Source organism: Protopterus annectens, chromosome 8.part0, assembly GCF_019279795.1.
Source record: "Protopterus annectens isolate FY-2018-M chromosome 8.part0, PAN1.0, whole genome shotgun sequence".
NCBI lineage: Eukaryota > Metazoa > Chordata > Ceratodontiformes > Protopteridae > Protopterus > Protopterus annectens.
This window is the reverse complement of record NC_056741.1, coordinates 246,740,644-246,764,676: the sequence shown is the minus strand read 5'-3', so window position 1 is coordinate 246,764,676 and position 24,033 is coordinate 246,740,644. Positions and strand designations below refer to the sequence as shown.

At 39.7% G+C, this 24,033-nt stretch overlaps 1 protein-coding gene across 2 annotated transcripts in view; it reads left to right on the top strand.

Moving 5' to 3' along the window:
• NUDT17 (nudix hydrolase 17) overlaps positions 1-24,033 on the top strand; it is a 203,969-nt gene that overhangs the window by 160,052 nt on the left and 19,884 nt on the right. Inside the window, exon 7 of one of the 2 annotated variants that reach the window (XM_044079723.1) lies at positions 17,088-17,224. The exons of the other annotated variant lie outside the window; for it this stretch is intronic. Coding sequence (XP_043935658.1) covers positions 17,088-17,224 — 137 coding nt within the window. The remainder of the gene's footprint in view (positions 1-17,087; positions 17,225-24,033) is intronic. 2 annotated transcript variants of the gene reach the window in all.

The following is a 24,033-nucleotide window of genomic DNA, read 5'->3' as shown; positions in this document are numbered from 1 at the left end:
AAATTTGCTTTAGAGAAGTTTTTCACTGTGGTTTTCTGGGCAGGGGGTGGGGTCGGGATGTGAATATCCAGTGAGATTAGTTTATGGTCTGATCTTACCAGTGAGGGATACACTTCTGGTCTCTGCCTTTTCCTTTTTCCTGCTGATCTAAGACTAACTTGTAGGAGTGCAGATCAGTTAGCAGGCTCAGATGTGCTGGTAAATAGTGACACAAGACAGCAGGACAAGAAAATCCCTTGGTTTCAAAGGAGATACTGGCCTGGGTACCTGTAAAGTGATTGCAGATAATTTATGATAAAAAACAATGGAAATCCCATATCTGTAAAAGTCTATGATGCAGGAGAGGACAGATACCAGACAAGATGAGTCTATGAAGGTGCGGCAGTAGACTGGGGCAGACTGAGGTATGTTGTTCACCCCATCCCCACTCCCATGAAACTGTGTGCCTCCATGAGTGCCCCAGGCCTTTGAAAACTGTCTGGGCAAGCACAGAGGGTGTTCACACATGTGTAAAATCCTCAAGCAAGTGGGTGTTTTGAAACATATTATTGGGAGAGTGCAGACAGCTGAAAAGGTAAGACCAATCTGGGTGTGAGTGTAATACCCTAGTATTAGTTATTTTTTGGCTAAAGAGTCATGTAGTACGAAGGTATGAAGAATCAAACCTTGATCCCTTAACTACAGGAGACAGCTCTTGCTTCCATCACTGAGGATTTCACAGTTCTTATTGTTCGGAAAATACGTGTCCATATAACATCTGTTGTCTTAACCTTTTAAGTTAATTAGAATTGTCTGGCGCTTAAGATTCTGAGCTGTTAATAAACTCTTCCTGTTGTAAAAAGTACAGGGTGTGACTCTTCCCACATCCATTTGAGTATGGCTTTATGGTGAACAAGTCACTCAAATAGTAATCCTGGGTCACCCATGAAAAGGGTCACTTTCTCCAGTGGATTACCTGATTAACATAAAGATAAAAATAGTATTTAAAATTTGTCCATTTTGTCCATTTTTGTGGCCTTTGTCTCCCACCTCCAAATTGTTATTAACTATCCACAATTCTTGAGTAAGTAAATTGAAAATTATTTTTGGACTGTTCCTTGCAAAATTTGTGACTTCAGGCAAATTATTTTAACATGTTTATTAAGATGTCCTTCATGGATGCATCTGCAGTCATAACAAATGGGTTGTCCTGTCGTCAGGCAGCCCTTCGGTCGGCCGGATTCCAAAGTCCGGGTCCGGCTTCGGCTGATGTCGCACTCCACCCGACGTCATCTCTGCTGGTCTTCGGGTATAAAGGCATCAGCCGACGCCATTTTCCTCAGTCTTTCTTGCCACGTGGCGCCCGAAGCAGAAGCTGTTTGCAAGTGCCGGTCGGTCAGATCCAGAGATTACTACTACCGAATACTACTTCGAAGACTTCTAAAAAGCTAAGTACCCCGTTGGGGACTCTTTCTTGCCTCAGCCGATGTCAGAAAAAGTCAATAACTGTTTAACTTGTGGGAAACAAATACCTCATAAAGATTTCCACTCTTACTGTTTGCCTTGCTTAGGCCCAGACCACGACGTAGCAGCCTGTTCGGCCTGTGCTTCCTTCAACCGACGAATGCTTAGGCGTCGGTCGGAGTTTGCTGAACAGTTTTTCGGCTCAGATTTTGCGTACATTATGCCGTCGGATCCTCCGACTACCCAAATTGTTAAAAAACGCAAAGAAAAAGACCGACACTCGCGGTCCGCGGTTTCGGCTGAAACCACGGTTAAGCAAGCCGCGAGTGTCTCGGTTTCGGCCGAAACCGAGAAAACTGGTCAAACTTCAGCCGAATCCACGACTACTACTGAGGTTCCTGCTACCTTAGCTGAATCAGCCTCAGAAATTTTGCCTACAATTGTGGTCCCTACTGATCTATCAGACACCATCCCCTTGGATATCTCTACTCCAGCACGTGGTGCTGCTAGGCCTCCTGCAGCCATGTCTATTAAGGCCTTTGCCAGGGCCAAAGCAGCCAAATCAGCTAAATCAGTGCCTGTTAAACCACCCTCACTCAGGCCCACTTCTAGTTCACAAATGCTTACTCTGGCTGAAGATTTAATATCCTTAATTAGGGGATCCCAATCTCACCCAGACAGGGCCTCTCAGCCCCCAGAAAAGAGACCTAGAGCAGAGCCCCCCGAGCCTGTGTCCTCTGATGATTCTGCGGATGACTCAGACATTACAGATCAGCCAGAGGCTCCTTTTTTCAATTATGAAGATTCAGATGCTGAAGAATCCATTCCAGCTGCCTCTCCACCAGAGGAATTCTCCTTTGGGGAAACCTTACATGCCATGAGAGAACAATTCAAATGGCAGGGCCAAGATTTCTCAGATTCAAGAAAAAAGGCTTAGGACTTTTCTGCACTTACCACAACATAGGCCCTTAGCTATTCCTCCTGTCCTGTCTGTTGTGGACGATGCATTTAATGATGTCTGCACTGCACCTGACTCTTTACCTCCAGCCCCTGCCAAACCAGATAGATTTTACAGGGTGCCAGACACTCATCACCACCTATACAAGGCCCCACTTGCAGACCCCGAAACTATTTCCCAGGGGCCTAAGGCAGTGGCCTCGACCACAGCAAAAAACCCTATCCCCTCTGAAAGGGAATCCAGGTCCTTAGAGAGATGGGGGAAAAAAGTCTACACCTCTGCTACTCTCTCAGCTAGAGCTTTAAACTGTCAATTTCACATGATCCAATACCAAGAGTTTATGCTTGATCACTTAATTAAAAAGCTGTCCTCTGATGACTCTTTAGATAAGAAATATGTATTAGAAATGGTGAATAACATCCAGCAGGTTAGTAACCATTCTTTAAAATGTGGCTATGATGCACTGGAGGCTTCATTTAGATCAGCCATGACTGGCACAGTGATAAGAAGGCATGCATGGTTGAAAGAACAGGTCTTGCCGGATCATGTTAAAGCTAAGCTATTGGATGCTCCTATGGATAAGGCCAGTCTATTTGGGGAACCTGCCCAGCAGGTAATGAAGAAAATGGAAGAGAAGGCAAAATCTGTACAAACAGTTAAAGATTTCCTACAGGTTCAGCCCCCAAGGTTTAGCAGGAACTGGCCTGCCAAAAATTGGTCCTTTCCTGACTCCACAAGATCCCAAAGGGGCAGGAACAGACACTCTAGGGGCAGAAACCAATCCAGAGGAGGTGCCTGCAGAGGATGACAGTGGCAAGGCAATAACCGAGGCACAGACGCAACCACTGCCACTACAACAGGACAATCACAGTGACTTGGCTCTGACTCCGCCTACCAGGGAGCAAATAGCAGCACCATTAGGCGGAAAGTTAGCCTTATTCTTGAACAATTGGCACTATATTACAAAAGACAAGTGGATTTTGCAAACCATAGACCAAGGCTACCGGTTCCACTTCCACACTTTACCAGTAAAGAGAGGAATGCCAAACCTGCCCCCAAATCAGAAAATAGAAGCCCTGCACCAGACAGCAGAATTAATAAAAATGAGAGCTGTGGAAAGGGTACCAATAACAGAACAGGGCAAAGGATTCTACTCCAGACTCTTCCTAGTACCAAGAAAAGAAAAAAACTGGAGACCGATTCTCGACCTGTCCATCTTAAACACATACATCATTGTCCCAAAATTCAAAATGCTGACCCTACAGCAACTTCTTCCCATGCTGGGCAAGGAGTGTTGGCTGGTAACTCTAGATCTCAAGGAGGCCTACCTGCACGTCCCTATTCGACCAAATTGCAGAAGATACCTCAGATTTCTTGCAGGATCAGAGCATTATCAATTCTCAGCATTGCCCTTTGGCTTATCTACTGCGCCCAGAGTATTCACAAAATGCCTGGCATCAGTAATCGCTCACTGCAGAGTACAGGGAATCCAAATTTATCCATACCTGGACGACTGCCTGTTACAAGCGGACAACAAAAGAAAGCTGACAACAGATTTACAAAGGGTCATTTACTTGCTACAAGCCCTGGGATACACAGTCAACTTTCAAAAGTCAAGACTGATACCATCTCAGACAAGAACTTTCTTGGGCGCGGAATTGGACACAGTAAAACAGATGGCATTCCTAACTGCAGAAAAACAAAAAGAACTCCCTCTTTACTTCTTGGCATTAACAAAGCAGAACAAACTAACAGCAAGAAAAGTTCTGCAGGCCTTGGGCTTCATGGCATCATGCATAATCTTGGTCCCACATGCCAGACTGCATATGAGAAAGTTACAGTGGTACCTAAAGAATTTATGGTCTCAACACAGGCACAGCTTAGAAACAGAAATACCACTAATCCCATGCTTAAAACAGGAGTTCCTATGGTGGGCTCGGGCATGCCAGTCAAACCCAGGCTTACCTTTCCACAACTATCGAGCAACCCAAACCATCACAACGGATGCCTTAGACCTAGGATGGGGGGCACACATGCTGGACAAATGTGTACAAGGACTGTGGACCCAGGACCAGCTGCACCTGCACCTAAACCAAAAAGAAATGCTGGCAGTAAAACTGGCAATCCTAAAATTCAGACCATTCCTCAAAGAAGGCCATTTGATGATAAGGACAGACAACACCACAGTCATGTGGTACATCAACAAACAGGGAAGCACTCATTCTTACCCCCTATGCAGAATGACTTTGGACCTTTGGAATCTGGCTCTCAGCTACAACATCCAGTTACAGACAATATTTGTACCGGGAAAAGAAAACACCCTAGCAGACTTTTTAAGCAGAACCACCTCGGATGCTCACGAATGGATGCTACACCCAGACATCTTCAAGGCCATCACAAAGAAATGGGGAATGCCACAAATAGACCTATTCGCTTCCCCACAAAATCACCAGCTCAAAAAATTCTGCACAAGGACATTCCACCCACTTGCATGGAAGGTGGACTCTCTATCCTTCAGCTGGAAAGGCCTGACAGCATATGCATTCCCACCTCTTCCCTTGATGCACAAGGTTCTACTGAAAATCAAAGAGGAACGCCCAAGGATAATTCTGATAGCTCCAAACTGGCCAAGACAACACTGGTATCCATTGCTGAGGAGCATGTCTCGGGAGAAAATGTGGTCAATTCCCCTGATGCCTCTGATGTTAACTCAGAACAACTACAACATCATACATCCAAACCTAAAAACCTTGCAACTAACTGCCTGGAACATCACATAGCAGTAACTAACCCAGACCTTTCACAAAGGGTTAAAGACATTATCCTTGAAGCCCGCAGACCTTCAACAAGAAGGAACTATGCAGGAAAATGGAAAAGGTTCGTCATTTGGAGTACTGAAAGAGGAAAAGATGTGTCGAACATAGATATTGCTAACATTCTGGAGTACTTGGCAGAGCTTCTACATACAGGCCTGTCCTATTCCTCCATCAAGATACATGCATCAGCTATTTCAGCAGAATACAGCTTTGATCCTCCTGTCTTTTCACATCCTCTACTCAGGCAGTTTCTCAGAGGGATCAAGAATGTAAAACCTCCTAGGAAACCACCATTACCAGCATGGGACTTGAATTTTGTACTAGAAAAGTTGACACTCCCTCCGTTTGAACCAGCAGCAACAGCAGATCTACAACACCTGTCATGGAAAACTGCTTTCCTACTGGCTATTACTTCAGCAAGGAGGGTTTCAGAACTACAGGCCTTAATGGCAGTGCAACCCTTCCTAATCTTCCATCAAGATAGGGTGTCCATGAGAACTAATCCTACATTTATGCCTAAGGTGGTATCCAGAGTGTCTTTAAACCAGGCAATCCACCTACCTACCTTCTTTCCCAACCCACAAAACAGAGGTGAAAGAATAATGCATACCTTGGATGTACACAGACAGTTACGCTACTACCTGGACAGAACCAAAGGTAACAGAAAAACTGACCAGCTCTTTGTAGCCTATGCAACAGGAAGGGAAGGAAAAGCAATTTCCAAACAGACAATCTCCAAATGGATAGGAAATTGCATAAGATTCTGTTACTCCTACCATGGAAAACCAATTCCACAGAACATAAGACCTCATTCAACAAGGGCTACAGCCACTACCACAGCTTTCTTAAGAGGAGGGGCTACCAAGGACATTATTGAGGCGGCTACTTGGACCTCCGTGCATACATTTGCCAAGCATTATAATTTACCTCTATATTCTAGATCCCGAGCAGGGTTTGCCACTGCTGTACTGCAAGGGATCCTGACTACACCATAATTATTATTCCTCCTCCCCTAGTTTGGCTATGGTATTCTACCCATTTGTTATGACTGCAGATGCATCCATGAAGGACATAGTACAGTTTTGTACCTACCATAAATGTAGATGTCCGAACTGGATAGCATCTGCAGTCAGGATTACCCTCCCTCCTTCCCCTCTGCGGTACTCCTAGGGTATTTACCCTCCTAATAGCTAGCTGGGGGGGGGGGGAGTCTCTTATGGTGTATTTGTTTGTATATATGTACATGCATGTTTATTTTTTGTGTTTGCCTTCTACTATTTTGGGAACATTGGCATTTATCCAAAATTTTAGCTTTCCAAGAGGGCAATTGGCATCTGGGGCAAGAAACACTGAGGAAAATGGCGTCGGCTGATGCCTTTATACCCGAAGACCAGCAGAGATGACGTCGGGTGGAGTGCGACATCAGCCGAAGCCGGACCCGGACTTTGGAATCCGGCCGACCGAAGGGCTGCCTGACGACAGGACAACCCATTTGTTATGACTGCAGATGCTATCCAGTTCGGACATCTACATTTATGGTAGGTACAAAACTGTACTTTATCATTTAAGTCATAGGTAAGCATACAGTTATATAAAAAAAGCATAACACCATATTCCCAGTGGCAAATAATTTACATCACATACCTTCTTGTGTATAATTATCATCAATCCAACATGACATATTTTCAATTTCTGCCTTTCCTTAAACCTTACTCCTCTAAGATGTTATCCTGCATGTATTGTTCCCACAATTTCCATTTTGTCAAGGTAACCTGCTCCTACCCTTTTCTAAATATCCAACTTCCAGTTCTTTCATCTCTGTTAACAATATTCAATACTTCAAATGCAGTTGGTTTAGATTTTGATTTCCATTTTCTAGTAACTGCTTTTTTGGCAGCCACCAGAATTAAACTTAACAATGCCTTGCTATGTCTAGGCAATTCAGATCCCATATCCCAATTAAAAAAAAAATCCTTACACTCATGTACTCATCCAATATTTCTTACATGGTACTGTGTAGGGAGTTTTAAAAGTCTGCCATCTCATTACACTCCCAAAACGTATGTTCCCAGTTGTCTGTTCCTTCCCTATCACACCTTCAACATTTGCCATCTACCTTAGACTTCTTTGGAGTCTGCTTGTAGTATAAAAATACCTATGCAAACAATTCCAAGTAAAAATCCTAAATCTTCTAGACTTTGTTGCATATTTGGGAGCTTATACATATGTTCTCCCATTGTTTCCTTGTGAATTGCTTATTGAGTCTCTCTTCACAATCCTTTCTAACCTCCTCTGATTGATTCCAGTAGTTGTGCAGTATTTTATATGTCCTACTAATTATCCCTTTTTATAACAGCTTCTGTCCTAAATTCAACTAAAACCTCTACCAGAGCAGATCTTTCACATAGGATTCCCCTATGCCTTCCTGTTTGTTTATATCCTGACTTCAATCCCTGATAGGGAAAGCATTCTCTAGCCCGCAGTTCAAATGTCTTCTTAGCCTCTCCCCATTCTCTTTCATTTTCTCTGTAGTTATTTGCTGGTTCATTTGCCAGTTTTCCTTGTAAATTCCTTCCCCCTCTTGCCTATTATGTGTATCCCTAATTGCAGTTATTCCTGTCATCAAAATCTTCTTTCTTCATTCTGCTATTGACTTAGTTCTTAGAATACTTTCTGCTGTTTTACAAATGTAGTGTTATGTATAAATGTTATTTTCCTTAAGGATCTGCATCCAAACTCCCACTTTATCCTTATTTCTTGAAGTCCCCCCCCCCCCCCGCTTTATTGTCATCCCCTTCCACTTGGAATTATAGTTTTCTGCTTGTGCTATTTATATCAGCCTTAACTGTATAGCTCCAAATTATCCCTTCAAATCAGGTAATCCTAAACCCACCTTGTTCTAGTAGAAGGATCAACATACCCCACTTGACTGTTGCTGTTTTCCCCTCCCATATAAACTCTTTCATTTCTTTATTAATTACTGTCCACAACTTCTTGTCTGATTGATAAAAATATGCCTGACCTTCATATAAAACTAAAGGAACTAAAATATTTCCACTGCTTGTATCTTGAATATCCAAAAACAAGAGCTTCCAGTTTCTCGGTTTTTGTATTATCATTTGCTTAGTCTCTTCTCACATATATCTGTAGCTGCCATAACAGAATACTTTTTAATCCACACTCCTAAATACTTAATTTTATCATGTCTCTATAAATATGGGTATATTGATGAACCAATTCATGTGTGGGTATATAGTTTACAGCTGTAGATTTTGTTTTTTGTTTTTTATTCATCAGTCTTATATCCCGGAAAGACTTGAAAGTGTCTCAAAATGTTCCGGAACACTGAGATGTCCTTTTCTGGTTTTATCAGGTACAAAATAATATTGTCTGCAAATAAATCCAACTTTTCCTGTTTAACATACCAATTACATGCTTGAATTGCTGAGTCCCTTATTTTTCTTGCCAATGGCTCTAAATATAATGCAAATAAAGGGAAAACAGGACACCCCTGCCTGGTTCCTCTGTTCAGGCACAGCTTATCAGTGAGGAACTCTCCCACTTTCATTTTTGTCTACAGTCTCTCATATATCCTCACAATTAACCTTATTACTATACCAGGGAATGTAAAAGATCCCATTGTGCTACTCATAAAACCCCAGCTTACTCTGTCAAATGCTTTCTCTGCATCAAGACCCGCCAACAGCAGTGATATTTCCTTACATTCTACTTCCCTCTGGATCTTCATTGTTCTGTTAATGTTGTCAAATGTTTGTCTGCCCTCCACAAAACCATACTGATCCATATCTGTCAATTTTGGTTACATCTTTGCCATTCTTTTAGCTATTATGGACATAGTAGTTACCAAGTCAAAGACAATCACAAGCCATTTTTAGTTATGTTTGTAATCTCAAAAGCACAATGTGCTGAGTTGCTTGTGAATGATGTTACCTACACTGAGACTGAAGATATAGTGAACCTACGGCCGATAAATGTAGCTCTAACTTTACCCCTTTGTCCTCTGTCTGTCCCCTCAAGATATACATGACATTGGCTCATCTGCAGCTCTCACACAAGACCAAGTCCTAAAAGTGCTATCAAAACCTAAAAATACAGCCTGATATTGACACTGGCTGTATCTTAAATAGCATGAAACAAGATTTAGTCACACCCTTAACAACATTGTTCTTTCTCAGCCTCTGTAGTGGTTTTGTACCAAGTGAATGGAAAACAGCTACAGTTATTCCCCTACATAAAGGAGGTCTTTCCACAGACCCAAACAATTACAGGCCCATACGTCTGACCAGCATCATATACAAAACCACAGAAAGACTTTTCATGAAATGAGTCAATCAGGACATAGGGAACCTCCAAACACTGGACCCAACTCAGTTTGGATTCCTCAAGGGCAGGTCATGCAAACTCAACCTGGTGGATTTTTTGAAAAGGTCACCAAAGCAATGGATGAAGGTAAAATGGTACACACTGCATACCTTGACCTGACCAAAGCTTTTGACAAAATTCTCCACTCTAGCATAGTATAAAAGCTAAATAAACCCCTGTCACCCACTTGATTGCCACTAGCTGTGCTTAGCTGAACATGTGTGTCACTAGCCAATTAAGGTTTATCCCAGCGCACACCGTTTGCGCGCCGCTCCCACTAGGGGACATGAACTCCACAAAGAGACCAGTCATGAGTGGAGACCCTACAGATTCTGTGCTGGGACCTGCCCTTTTCTGAAGTAAAAGCCAATACCATGGGGCTCTGACTGACTAAGTTTACAGATGACTGCAAGCTAGGAGCAGACATCAAACCAGCATCCATAGCATATCTTTTTATCCGAACTTGTATATTTTGTCCAACCTTGTAAATACTGTATATAGAGCTATATGTACAATCTGTATTTTTGCATTTTTTGTGGACCCTTCTAATTGCAACCATTTGATTATTAATTTCTTTTAATCTCTTAATAATTTTGTCAGTATGGTTTTATTTTTTTCAGAAATGCTTTGTTCATAGGTAGATACTAAGCTGTCTGCCCGAGGGCATTTATAAGCCTAGCCAGAGTGTGTCAGCTTTCGCTGCCCCATTGATTAATTAACTGAGCCTCTGTCAAGAAGAGCCAATGAAGTGATCCCAGGGGTGTATTTTCTGTTACCCATCCACTCGTCAAGGTTTCTCTTGAAGAGTGTTAGTGAGGGGGCTCAGCCTAATGTAGTTAGGAATTTTGTTCCAAAGCATGGGGAGTCTCTGTGACAGGAATCTATCCCTCCAGCATGTTCTATTTATTGTTGTGGTGAGGTTTAGCTCACTAGAGCGAGTGGCTCACAGTGACTTGGATTTCTTTAGGTGGAGCATGTCCATCAATTCTGAGTTGGACATGGCTTTGCAAGTCAGGCAGAGATCACCTCTGAGTAAGCGATATGCCACTGAGTACAGCTGGAGTTTTTCCAGTCGGGCTGCATAGAACATGTGTTTGAGACCGGTAATCCTCTTGATGAGGTACTTTTGTGGTCTTTCGGGCTGTTGGAATTGTCTTGTGAGGTACATCCCAAACGGGGCATTGTACTCTATGATGGGTCTGATGAGTGATGAGTAGAGGGGCATTATAACCTCCTTATTTCTTGATGCAAACCCTTTAGTAATTAGATGGGCTACATAGAAGGATTTCCTAACTACTTTGGCAATATGATTGTCAAAGGAGAGATTACTGTGTACATGGGTCCCCAGATCTCTTATTACCTCTTCTGTATTAAGGGGGCTGCCACCTATGTGGTAATTCATGGGTGTTTTGTTTTTCCCAAATGGGATGACTATGCATTTTTTGGCATTTAGCTTGAGACCATAACTTTGACACCAGGTGTACATCTCAGTAAGGCCCTTTTGGAAAATGTCCATGTCAGCCGGAGAGTCAGTTATGGCTCCCAGTTTGCAGTCATCGGTGAACTTGGTTAGCCATAGTCCTCCTGTGTTTGCCTGTACTTCTGAGAAGTATATGCCAAACAGTAGGGGTCCCAGGACCGAGCCTGTATACTATGTATGTTCATGGAGCTTTTCTCCCCAGGCCTCTGCTGAAAATGGACTTGTCCAGTTGGACTTTCCCGGTAAACAAATGTAAAATAAATAAATAAATAGGAGCAGAAATTGAATCCACATATGACTTGTTCATCCTGCAGGAAGGGTTCTCTCAAATAAATAATTGGCGTCAAAATCATGGTCTGAAGCTAAATGCCAAAAAATACATTACTGAATCCTTTGGGAAGTCATCTACCCCAGGGAACTACCACACTGATAATACTTCCTTAAGGGTTGACCCAGCTATTTGGGCTTTGAGAACTTGTGTGGCAATTGACCTAACTTTAAACCAACATGTGTCTATTGTTGTAAGAAAGTCCTTCTGTATTGCACAGCTTATAAACAAAGGTTTTGTGTCTATATCTAGGGATGTCATTGTCCCCCTTTACTCAGCCCTCATTAGATCAGTGATTAACTATAATGTCCCCTTTGGCATGTCTCTGTCCAAGTACATGCAAGAACTGGAATGCCCACAGAGATACCTTATCATAATAAAAGGATACAAAGCCTAACCAACATGTCCTACATGGACCAACTCAAAGCCCTGTCACTATACTCAGTATCCTACAGACTGCTAAGAGCTGACCTTTGTCTGGCATACAAGGCATCCTCAAACAAAAAAACACAAACACACTCCTGGAACCTGTTAACTTAAAACAAACACACAAAACTATGTACATCTTCAAATAACAAAGTTTAACCCTCTAATACAAACAATTGTTTCAGATCAATAGCTGACTTTTTGGCAAATTGTTGTGAATTATAGTCGCAATGTCAGACATGAGTTTCAGACTTTGTGGCTTTCAGAAAAACTTTGATAATGCATCTTTCTGAGTATATAAGAGAAAGAGTTAAAAATCTGTTCCTGATTGCTGCATTTGTGTCTGATTTGTGAGCTAAGAGATAGAAAAGCATGACAGGTGCAGTGGGATGCAGTGGAATTCTTGAGAACAAAGAAATTGAGAAGTATTTTGTTCTGTTACTTGTACAATTTGTGGCTTCTCACAAATTGTTGCAGATATCAGTCATTAATGACAGGCATGTGAGTTTCAGATTTTGTATAATTTAACACAGTCTTTTAAGCTTAGGCCAGTTGTAATACAAGTTTGGTTCTAGATGAGTAAAACAAGCAGTCTGCAGAGGAGTTTAAACATGGTAAAGATGGAAAAGGCCTGTATTCAAGTCAAACTAAAATAATTTTTTTTGGGGGGGGGGGGCTTCAGCTTGATCGTTATCCTTTACTTTGCAGAAAATTAGCTCATGGTTAGTGGAGTCAAATGCTTTAATTAGACAACAAATACAGATCCCATAAATAGTCCATCATCAGTTTTACTACAGATGGTATCAGTAGAACACCATGTAGCAGTCCAGCATCAGTTTTACCACATATGGTATCAGTAGAACACCATGTAGCAGTCCAGCATCATTTTACCATAGATGGTATCAGTAGAATAACCATGTAGGTCCAGCATCAGTTTTACCATAGATGGTATCAGTAGAACACCATGTAGCAGTCCAACATCAGTTTACCATAGATGATATCAGTAGAACACCATGTAGCAGTCCAGCATCAGTTTACCATAGAGGGTATCAGTAGAGCACTATGTAGGTCCAGCATCAGTTTTACCATAGATGGTATCAGTAGAACACCATGTAGGTCCAGCATCAGTTTAACCATAGATGGTACAGGAAAACACCATGTAGCAGTCCAGCATCAGTTTAACCATAGATGGTATCATTAAAACACCATGTAGCAGTCCAGCATCAGTTTACCATAGATGGTATCAGTAGAACACCATGTAGCAGTCCAGTATCAGTTTACAATAGATGGTATCAGTAGAACACCATGTAGCAGTCCAGCATTGGTTTTACCATAGATGGTATCAGTAGAACACCATGTAGCAGTCCAGCATCATGTTAACCATAGATGGTAACAGCGGAACACCATGTAGCAGTTCAGCATCAGTTTAACCATAGATGGTATCAATAGAACACCATGTAGCAGTCCAGTATCAGTTTTATCTTAGATGGTGTCAGTAGAACACCATGTAGCAGTCCAGCATCAGCTTAACCATAGATGGTGTATCAGTAGAACACCATGTAGCAGTCCAGCATCAGTTTAACCATAGATGGTATCAGTAGAACACCATGTAGCAGTCTTGCATCAGTTTTGCCATGAAGGGCATCAGAAGAACACCATGTAGCAGTCCAGCATCAGTTTTAACACAGATGGTTTCAGTAGAACACCATGTAGCAGTCCGGCATCTGTTTTACCATAGATGGTGTCAGTAGAACACCATGTAGCAGTCCATCATCAGTTTTACCACAGATGGTATCAGTAGAACACCATGTAGCAGTCCAGCATCAGTTTAACCATAGATGGTATCAATAGAACACCATGTAGCAGTCCAACATCAGTTTAACCATAGATGGTGTCAGTAGAACACCATGTAGCAGTCCATCATCAGTTTTACCACAGATGGTATCAGTAGAACACCATGTAGCAGTCCAGCATCAGTTTAACCATAGATGGTATCAGTAGAACACCATGTAGCAGTCCAGCATCAGTTTTGCCATGAAGGGCATCAGAAGAACACCATGTAGCAGCCCAGCATCAGTTTTAACACAGATGGTTTCAGTAGAACACCATGTAGCAGTCCAGCATCTGTTTTACCATAGATGGTATCAGTAGAACATTAGCAGTCCAGCATCAGTTTACCATAGTTGGTATCAGTAGAACTCCATGTAGCAGTCCAGCATTGGTTTTACCATAGATGGTGTCAGTAGAACACCATGTAGCAGTCCAGCATTGGTTCAACCATAGATGGTGTCAGTAGAACACCATGTAGCAGTCCAACATCAGTTTAACCGTAGATGGTGTCAGTAGAACACCATGTAGCAGTCCATCATCAGTTGTACCGTACATGATATCAGTAGAACACCAAGTAGCAGTCCAGCATCAGCTTTACCTTAGATGGTATCAGCAGAACACCATGTAGCAGTCCAGCATCAGTTTTCCCATAGATGGTATCAATAGAACACCATGTAGCAGTCCAGCATCAGTTTTACCACAGATGGTATCAATAGAACACCATGTAACAGTCCAGCATCAGTTTTACCTCAGATGGTATCAATAGAACACCATGTAACAGTCCAGCATCAGTTTTACCACAGATGGTATCAATAGAACACCATGTAACAGTCCAGCATCAGTTTTACCACAGATGGTATCAATAGAACACCATGTAGCAGTCATGCACTGAGATACTTATGAAAGTTGTGTTGTTGAAGTACCTTGATGCCTTAATTGGTACATAATTCAGGTTCCTTAAAAACTATCAAATGGTCTGTCCTAAAAAATGACAAGAGAAATGAGAATACATGAGGGTAAGGATATCCTTGCGTCAGTACTGGGAGGATAGTTAAACCCTTTCCATTATAGAGATGTAAATATACAAAAGAAAGGGTGAAAACACGGAACAGGGGCTTCACAACAAAATAATCTGGAGCTCTGGAAACTTAGGGTATGGAGCATTTGAAATGCTACTCCATTTCAATGGAATTTGAGGACTTGTTCCCTTTCTTCTTGAATCATGTATAGAAAGGAGAAAAGTGCTGTCTGATCCTGAAGGTGTAATACTTCTCTTAAAGTAATCCAACACTGTTCAACTTGTAGAGAAATGAGAAGTAGAGTATTAACCCAGATGAAGGGAAGAGATTCTCCAGATTATGTTTTTAGGCAGATATTCCCAACAGTTCATTCCCAATAGTTAGTATTTTAACACCCTTTCCAGAACAAGCACTGAATAACTTCTGTAAGCAGTGAACAATCAGAGAACACTTTTTATGTGGATTTGCTTCTCATCCTTGTGCAGCATGTAGAGCTGCTCTCTGTAGCACCGAGGGAAGACTATGCTTTAATTGCTTTCCATCCTGATTATTTTTGCTCATGAAGATGAACAGATTTTTTTTTTAATTCAGCATCGTTACATCTATTTCTATTCTGCTTAATGTAAAAGTATTTATCTTCTTGTTTAGACTAAGACCATATAAGAAATGTAAAACATAATGTTCTGGCTGCTATGAAGAACATTCAACATCTAGGTCAAAAAGCAGATTTTCTTCAGAATATGATAACAAATCAGGAAACTTTACGGACATCAAGGGGGTTATTAAAGTCAACAAACAATGCCAGAGCACTAATTCTGTAGGGGCAGTTTGTAAGAAGCCATGTTAGGAGACAATGGCTCAGTGTTCACCATTGTTTTTGCTTGCTGTACTAGCTGTATCAACTCATACTCTTTAAATGTATTTCTCTATGACATTACCTTGTCACACATTTCCTTGCCACACAGTCATTTGAAGGTGGTATCATTCAGTACAGTCCTGATTTTGCATCTGCACTGAAATTATCTACATGAAATTACAAATTCAGGGAGCATGATCATGGAAAAGTGTGCTATATAAATATCTGTAACCAGGACTTAGAAAGAGACACCCATCATCAGATAGGCATCAGCTATCTGGTCAGGGTCATCTATGGACGATGCTTTCTTATTATGACAGCAAGATGGTATCACTACCCGATTTGTCAGTCTCAAAGCTTTCGTGACTGAAACTGGGTTCCATAGGACTGGGGAGATTGGGCTTTAACCAGGTCTCTGAAACACTGCTGGACATCACAAGTCTGCTCATGATCCACGGTTCAAGTTCAGCACTTTTCCCCATCAGACATTGTGTTACATGGAGCAAACCTTAACCTTTTCACAGCAAGACTAGTGGCATTTGACTCTGTGGCTTGCTTTCACCACCTACTAGAAATGCAACGAGAAATACATTGGGCACTACACTGTCTGATAGGGACAAAGCAGCAGATACAGAAGACTTCATCAGGAGCAATTATTTTCTTTTCAAGAATTTGCACGTAGCATACGCAGAACTGTCTTAATATGACATTTACTGAGGCTGTGCAGGAAGTACAAGTGAATAATACTTGTATGATGAGTTAATTTTCTATCCTTATGACAGACCCCAAGCAACTCCTTTCAACACATCCAGAACCTCAAGGCAGTCCCTCACACCTACATTTGCAATAACTAAAAATGATTTCCATAAATGATGATATTCACTGCAGACCACCTTACCTGACTTGGATAAACATGAGGTTGCATTATCTTTTAACCTAAGGCCTAGACTTTGTGTCATGATCACGAAACAATGAAATTGCTGATTTCGTTTTTTGTAGAGCAATACACTTTCTAAAGGAATTTGCATATAGGCTGCCTTGATAGAAATACTAGTGCTACTGTATGAAAAGCAGGCAGAGTCTGCATATCAGCAATCAGAATGAGAAGAAGGAAAAGGTAATCCTGTGATTATGGATTTCAGTGAGATAATAATAGCTGAAAGAAACTGCCAGGCTTGCTAGGCTGCTACATTTTTGAAAACAATGGTATGGGTGTAAATGAACGTTTCAAACTAAGGAGCATTGTCACAAGATACTATTTATTACCTTGTTGTGCATTGTCACACTGCCCGTGTCTGCTCTAGTCTGCTAAAGATTGCTTTAAATGAAGTGTGCAACTGTACATGACAGTGGTAATACCTACACCCAGCATACTGCTGTTGTGTTTATCAGCTGGTAGTTGTATAACGTTTGTTTCTCTAAAATAACTGCAGAGAACATAGAGACAAGCTAAAAGTCCATAAAGTACTTCTATAGCTGCAGATGTATGAATTTTTGCATTTTTTAAACTCTGTATCTCGGTTCATGTTTTGTTTTTCCTTCCTGAAGAAAAGGCTTTGTCCGAATGAAGAAGAGGTCAGTGCCTGCGCGTGGCTTGAACCTAGCATCATAGAAGCCATTGTAACATTCACAGATAAAAAAGAAGCACCAAGGAAGCTACCTGATGGCCTACCACCAACTGTAAAGTATGTTTGTTTAATACCAGCCACCAGTCAATAAAAGTCCCATTTATTCATCCAGCTTATATGTACACAGTAGAAACAGCTTGCTCTGTTTTTATTTTCCTAGCAAATTTTTAAAAAGATTCAACAACCTTTGTGCTATCCCATCTAAAAAAGACTGCACCTTTTTGTAACACCACCAAAAGAAAGAAAGAAATAGCTCATGAAAGAATCAGGTGTTTTAGGAAACATGCAGATAGATTACCTGCTGTACTACTCTGCAAAGATTACTTTTTTATTATTATTATTATTATTATTATTATGATGATGATCATTTGTGCACAGATCTCTGTCACTGGCTGATGGTGCATGAAAATAGCACTTGAAAGAGTACAATTATCTCCTGGAGGAGTTACCAGCTGGTAATCTAGAGAAGATGGCAATCTTTAGTCTGTACCAATGGTACCATATCACAGATATCTTTTTATTAAACATATTTGTTTACTAACTGGCTAGATCTACTAAACATAAGTGCATTTACAGGTGCAACCTAAAAGTACTGTCAGGTTAAGTAGGTTGCTCAGAGTTGGCCGCACGGAACCATCTCCTTTTACATGCTCTTTCATTGGAGGTCCATCTAAAGTCCTCTTCAGTGCCCCACCATTTTCACTTCTCTGTCATAAGGTATTACCCACCTTCTTATCCATTGTTAGGAGAGCTTCTACCTTGTCTCTAGAGAGGAGACATCTGCTACTAGAGAGGAGACTTCTGCTACCAGAGAATGTACCTCACTCAATGCTCTGATGTCACCCATGGAGTATTCTGTGGGTGACTATGAATTCTGTTTAGTAGCATTGCTATAGAGGTAAGGGATAAGGAAGGTCAGCATTCCAAGTGTCCCTGTCTGTTTTCTTGAGCCAGCCTGAATATGGTGTTATGAAGCCAAGTAGCCCTTTGTACACTTTCTGTCATACATATTGTATTTGTAAATATTAGCATTACAGTTTCCCTTCATCCTGTGTTTGTTTGGCACGGCTTGCCTTATTTGCCCAAATAAAGTAATTTAAGTGCAGTTGTTTCCTTCACCAGGTATTTAAGAATTTAAATGGAGAGCCCCCTTGATTTGACAGCATGTAAATGCCATTTATTTCCAAGTCCTTCAGAGATGTTATGTTCTGTATATTAACAAAAAGAGGATCCCATGTAAGTACATGGATGTATGTTGGGGGCTTACATCCATACACTGTCTTATTGTAAAGCTCCAGTCAGAACTGTGAACTGCACTAATGTAAAGATATTGTGATTCACTGCATACTGTTGTGAATGTGGAGTCGATGGCCCTGCAGCTGTTTTTTCAGGAAAGTATCAGAAAACCCTGTAAGGCATTTAAGCCACAGCTGCCAGACTGACTGACCATTCAGTCTCACACACACACATTTCTCATTTATTGTTTCAATCTGGACCACATTTTTCATGCCCTGTGTATCTGATTAATTTCATTACGTTTCCCTAGTGTTGGTCAGCTGCCCTCCTCTTTTCATGTTCTTAATATCCAGAATGTGGTTTGTATCTCTCGCCAACCTCATACTGTAATTCTTCTACCTCCTGTGCCCATTAAACCCCCTTTTTTACTGAGTTATTATGCCTGTACCTATGATTTTAGGGGTTTACATAAACTATCAGACACACGGAAGCAGATGTGATTTGATGTAGTAAATGAGGTAGAAATGCATTAATAAGAAGTAGGGTTAGTGGTAGAAAAAGGAGGACTAAATCTATGCAAATGAAAAGTATATAAATACAAGGAAGATAAAGGGTAACTTAAGAAAACATGCTATTAATGTAAATAGTATTAAAAGTGAGGTATGAAAACTTTCCTATGTTAAATTGGGTAAACTATTTGAAATACTTAATGAATGTATGGTTTTTGACACACACTCAAAGAGAACAGATGGAGATTTTGTTTAGGAGTACCATTTTGTCATCTGTTGGTATGAAGATATTCACAGGATTGGCAATATTACTGATTAATACTGCTGTACAAGTATTACATCATGTAGCAGTTATATCAAAGGCTCAATAATTTTTGATTTATGGGTAGGCACAAAACAAATGATATTAATTGTGCTGTATTTACAGACTAAAAGAAGGCACAGAGTGAAATATTTGACGAAATGAAAAAGTATGTAATAGTGAATATGGATATGGTGGTAATATGGGATTTTTAATTGTAATTTAAGAAAACAAATGAAGAAAAGAACACAGCATTGAGGTATCTAAGGAAATTATGATTAAGTCAATTGTGAATGAGGTTTTTAGTTATGAAGAACAGATTACGGGGTAAATCAATTATGTATTCTATTCAGAGATTATGCAGGATGGCAGTAGGTGTTTAATATGGCTGTCTGGATAGTACTGGGAGAAAATATGTATGCTGTTAATGGAGGAAAGGTGTTAAGAGGTTGGTGGGTTAACATATGGAACTAGAACAGTTAATAATGGTGTTGAAGTTGTGGGAAGATAATAAGAGTTTGCAACCTTTCTGTGATAGCTGAACAACATGGTGTGTAGCCCAGAAAGAGAAATATAAAAAGATATGAAATTGGAAGCAAGTTGTCATATGGAAAATAAGTTGTATAAAGTTTATTAAATTACTATGATTATTAGAACACAGTGAGATGGATTTATTAAAGAAAGAGATACATGATTTTAATAGGGAAAATAAAGGAAATTCTAGTATTTCAGAAAGACAAGAGGAGGTAAATCCTTAGTTAAGTAAAAGCGTTAAAACAAAAGACTAAAAATGAGTGCTTTGAAAATAATGATGGTATTTTTAGTACATTTAAGAACAAATTATGGAAGATATAGTAGATTGTTTTGTTGTTGTGTAATGAAAAGCTGATGTCAGGTTTAATTGGGAAGTTCAAAAAGTTAAGACCAGGAGAAGATATTGTATTAGATGCAGATGTTACAATTAGCATATTTGAAGAACTACTGAAAGGTATTAAAGAAGAAACCATACTGGGGTTGGATAGGATCAGTTATAGTTTTTTTTTGACTGATGTGAAGAAACAGTATTTTGTTTATATTTTAAATGACTGGTTGCAGGATGGAATTAAGGATGGCAGAATAAGTGAGAGGTAATTTGGAAAAAAAGAGTAAAAAATAAATCATTTACATTTAGAGGCCTGTTATGCAATGTAAATTACACACTGTTTGATAAAAAGTATACAGAAAAGGTTAATGAAAGTGGCTGATAAAGTCTTGGATGAAGCTGTATATGGTACTAAGGGGAGAAACATGAAGGAAATGGTACATATTAAAAGTAATGAAATAAATGGTTCATGGAGTAATTAAAAAGAAATGGAGTGGAATATTTGTTTGTGATGTATATGTCATGAACAAATGTGAGTGATATTAGCATAGTGTGCTACACATAACAAAATAGTGACATTTCTCAGATCTGTTTATGAGATATGCAGAGTTACACTAATAAAAAAATGGGTGAATAAGTAAGCAATCAAGTCCAGCTAGTGTGATATTGTTTGTTAATGATGAATGCTGCTGTAATACATACAAATGATAAATGTAAAGAGACTCACATTATGTGGAAGGGATAAAGATACATATTGCAATATGTGCCAGTGATATTGTGATGGTGATAAAACAGGGCTTGAGTTGTTTCAATAATAAAGGAATGGAAGGAAAATAACTGAATATCAGTAAAAAAGTAGTTGTTTTGCAGAGATAGTGAATATAAGGGAATATACTTTTTTCAGACCATAGATATCTACATTAAGAGTCATGTTTGGCAAGCAAGACTTTGTGATACAACAGTGGCAGAAGATTTTAAAAGAGGTTGAGGAAGTAAGTTATTTAAGGAAGACTTTTAGAACTTCTTTAAAAAATGTATAGCTTTTGAATTTTTTTTGTGTGAGTCAGAGAAAATAGCATTTGGGGAGGAGCAATCATGCATCCTGAAAAAAGGAAAAAGTGTTGTATGGGTTGCTTTTAGGGTGTTTTGGGTGTCATGATGTAACCCTATTAAAAGAGGCATCATTTATAACAGTACAGAGAAAGAAGAATTAGGAGTGGTCAACTTGAGTATATTCAGCTATTTTCAGTAGTATTGGACGGCTTCTTATTGAAATGTTGGTACTAGAAATGGCAAGTGCCAACAAATCGAAAAAAGACCAAAAACCCAGGAAAAGAGCAAATCTCAAACATCGCTCTTCTCATTTAAACTTTTTTTTTTTTATTATTATTATTTTGTCGGGGACAACTCATATATACCACCTCCGAGATCTGAATGTTCTGAGAAATGGCCATCTTGGACTTAGTGAATATAAATACATTTTTCCACCATTCTGTCTCCATATTTCAGGACTCACTCTAGCAGGTCCTGCCATTTCAAATGGTTACCATATTGGACATTTAAAATGTTACAGGAAGTAAAACTTCATTGGTATAATTAATTTTGTGAGAATATTATAAAGGTTTATGTTAAGGAATAAGGAAATGAAAAGGGTGGAGGGCATTACCAATACAGAACTGATGAGGTATTCAAAGAAAATCATTTTGTGAAAAATAAATATAGACTTTTAGCAAAGGATAGAAAAATACAGTACAGTGAAATAATGCAGGCATATTACTAAATAGATCATTGGAAGGGCATGATTGCCAATGAACTAGGTGCTATGAAAAAGAAACAAAAAAGGTTTAAAATACTACAGAGTGCCAAGAAGTGTTTTTCCTGAATACACTATCAATGAAAGCAAGAACATTACATAAAGCTGGTGGGGAAAAGTTATATCATTTGTGTGATGTTGAAAAAAATGTAGAGCATGTTTATTTGCACTGTAACAGAGTTTTACATTTTTGGATTATGACTGATCTGGATATGATGTTGTATAGATAAGTTGTCTAAAATGTTTCTGATTGGTAGATTATATAATAAGTTTTTGTTAATAAAAACTGGGAGGTAAGTCTATATACTGGACTTCTAAGACATGGACACTGATCAATAGTTTGATTATAGCGCTAGCAGTGTGAAAACTGAAAAATAAACAGTAAAGTTATTGATTTGGGAAAATTCAGTTACTAATTACATTTCCAGAATGACAGCAAAGAAGAAATTTGGGAGAAGTAAGAGAAAATCACCAGTAAGGCGTAAGAAAACTATGGGAAGAAACTTGCAACTGTTCAGCAAAAAAGGAGTTCTAGTTTCAGTGTTGGTACAGGAGATGGCTTCTGGAAATTTAGGGGAAAAATAAATCAAATGCATCTGAGGTATTTATGTAAATGAAACACTAAAGGAATATATATATATATATATATATATATATATATATATATATATATATATATATATATAAAGGCAAATAGTAAAAGGATGAAAAAAATAGAAGAAACTTTCGCTAGCTATTCAGATGAACTGCGCATCTGCAAAAATCAGAGGATGAAATGAAGAAAAGGTAGGCTGTGTATGAGGCTTCTCAAGAAGACTGTTTTGAAACATAATACAGAGAGCAACAAGAACCTAAGATTTTCTGCTGTAGCAGAGAAACCTGAGGGAACGGAGGGTGGCTGAGATTGTAGAGGAGGACAAATCACAATCATATTGATCTAACATTGTGGTTAAGTACATAACTTCCAAATCTGTCATGGTCTGGTTCATCCTGTGCAACTGCTAGGAGAGAGTACCTAGTAGCTACCTTGGTCGTTCTCAGAAGAGAATGAATCTGACAATAATGGTCCCAAATGCTTCATAAGACCTGGATATTACATCCATCTTATAATGTTTTACAAAGGAGCAGAGAGACACCCGTGTAGAATTTGTACAAATTTCATTAATAGATGTGCTACAGAAAAATGCTTGAGAGGTGACTAATGCTGTTACAGAATGTAATTTAGTTTATCCTACTACATATTTTCCATGTTTATGTACAAATCTAATGCAGTCAGATAACCATCTCAATAAAGTCACTTTAAAAACTTTTGTGCCCAGTCAGCAACAAAGCAGAAGTTTTAGACAGCTGTCATGTGGACCTTAACAGATGAAGAACTCAACCCTAATTAAAGGTAATGTAGGACTGATGGGATATGCTCCTCGCTGTAACAGCCATACCACAAAATATGTCCCATTTGTTTTTTTTTTTTTTTTATATTTTCCTGATGTTCAGCTTCACAGCAGAAACAAGAATGCAGACCTTCTTGTCTGAATAATCTAGGTCCATAGCCATCATTTAAACTGGAGATGCCAATCTGTTAATTCAGAGTGGTATGGTATGAAGGTCTGGGTAAGACTTACCAGATGGGATTAGAGAGAAGGTCCTTGGAGGGTCTCGGCCTGAGGCGCTTCTCCAGAAGGTAAGAAGCCAACACTTGTGGAGCAAAATTAGGGCTATGAGAATGACCCTGGCTTTCTCCACCTCTACTTAAAGCAGGAACTTAGAAATCAGAGGAAATGAGGGAAAGGTATAAAGGAGACCTGAAGACCACTCTTGGACTAAAGCATTGTTGGCCCATTGATGCAGAAAGGCTATGAGGGAACAAAGGCTATGCTTCTGGCATTTGTGAGGCTGGCAAAGAGATCACAGGATCTGACTACCAACCATAGGCATCAGCAAACATCTACTGTAGTCTGCTAGAGAGATGGCTTCTTCAAGTATATGGGTAGATGCAAGAGAGCAGTTGAAAGACATAGCCCACTCCCAAAGGTCATAACTTGTCAACGAAGAGAGTAAGAATTAGTTCTGCCCTGTGTTTTGATATACAGCACATCTGCCATGTTGTCACAGTGTATGACAGTCACTTCATGAGGAAGGAGATCT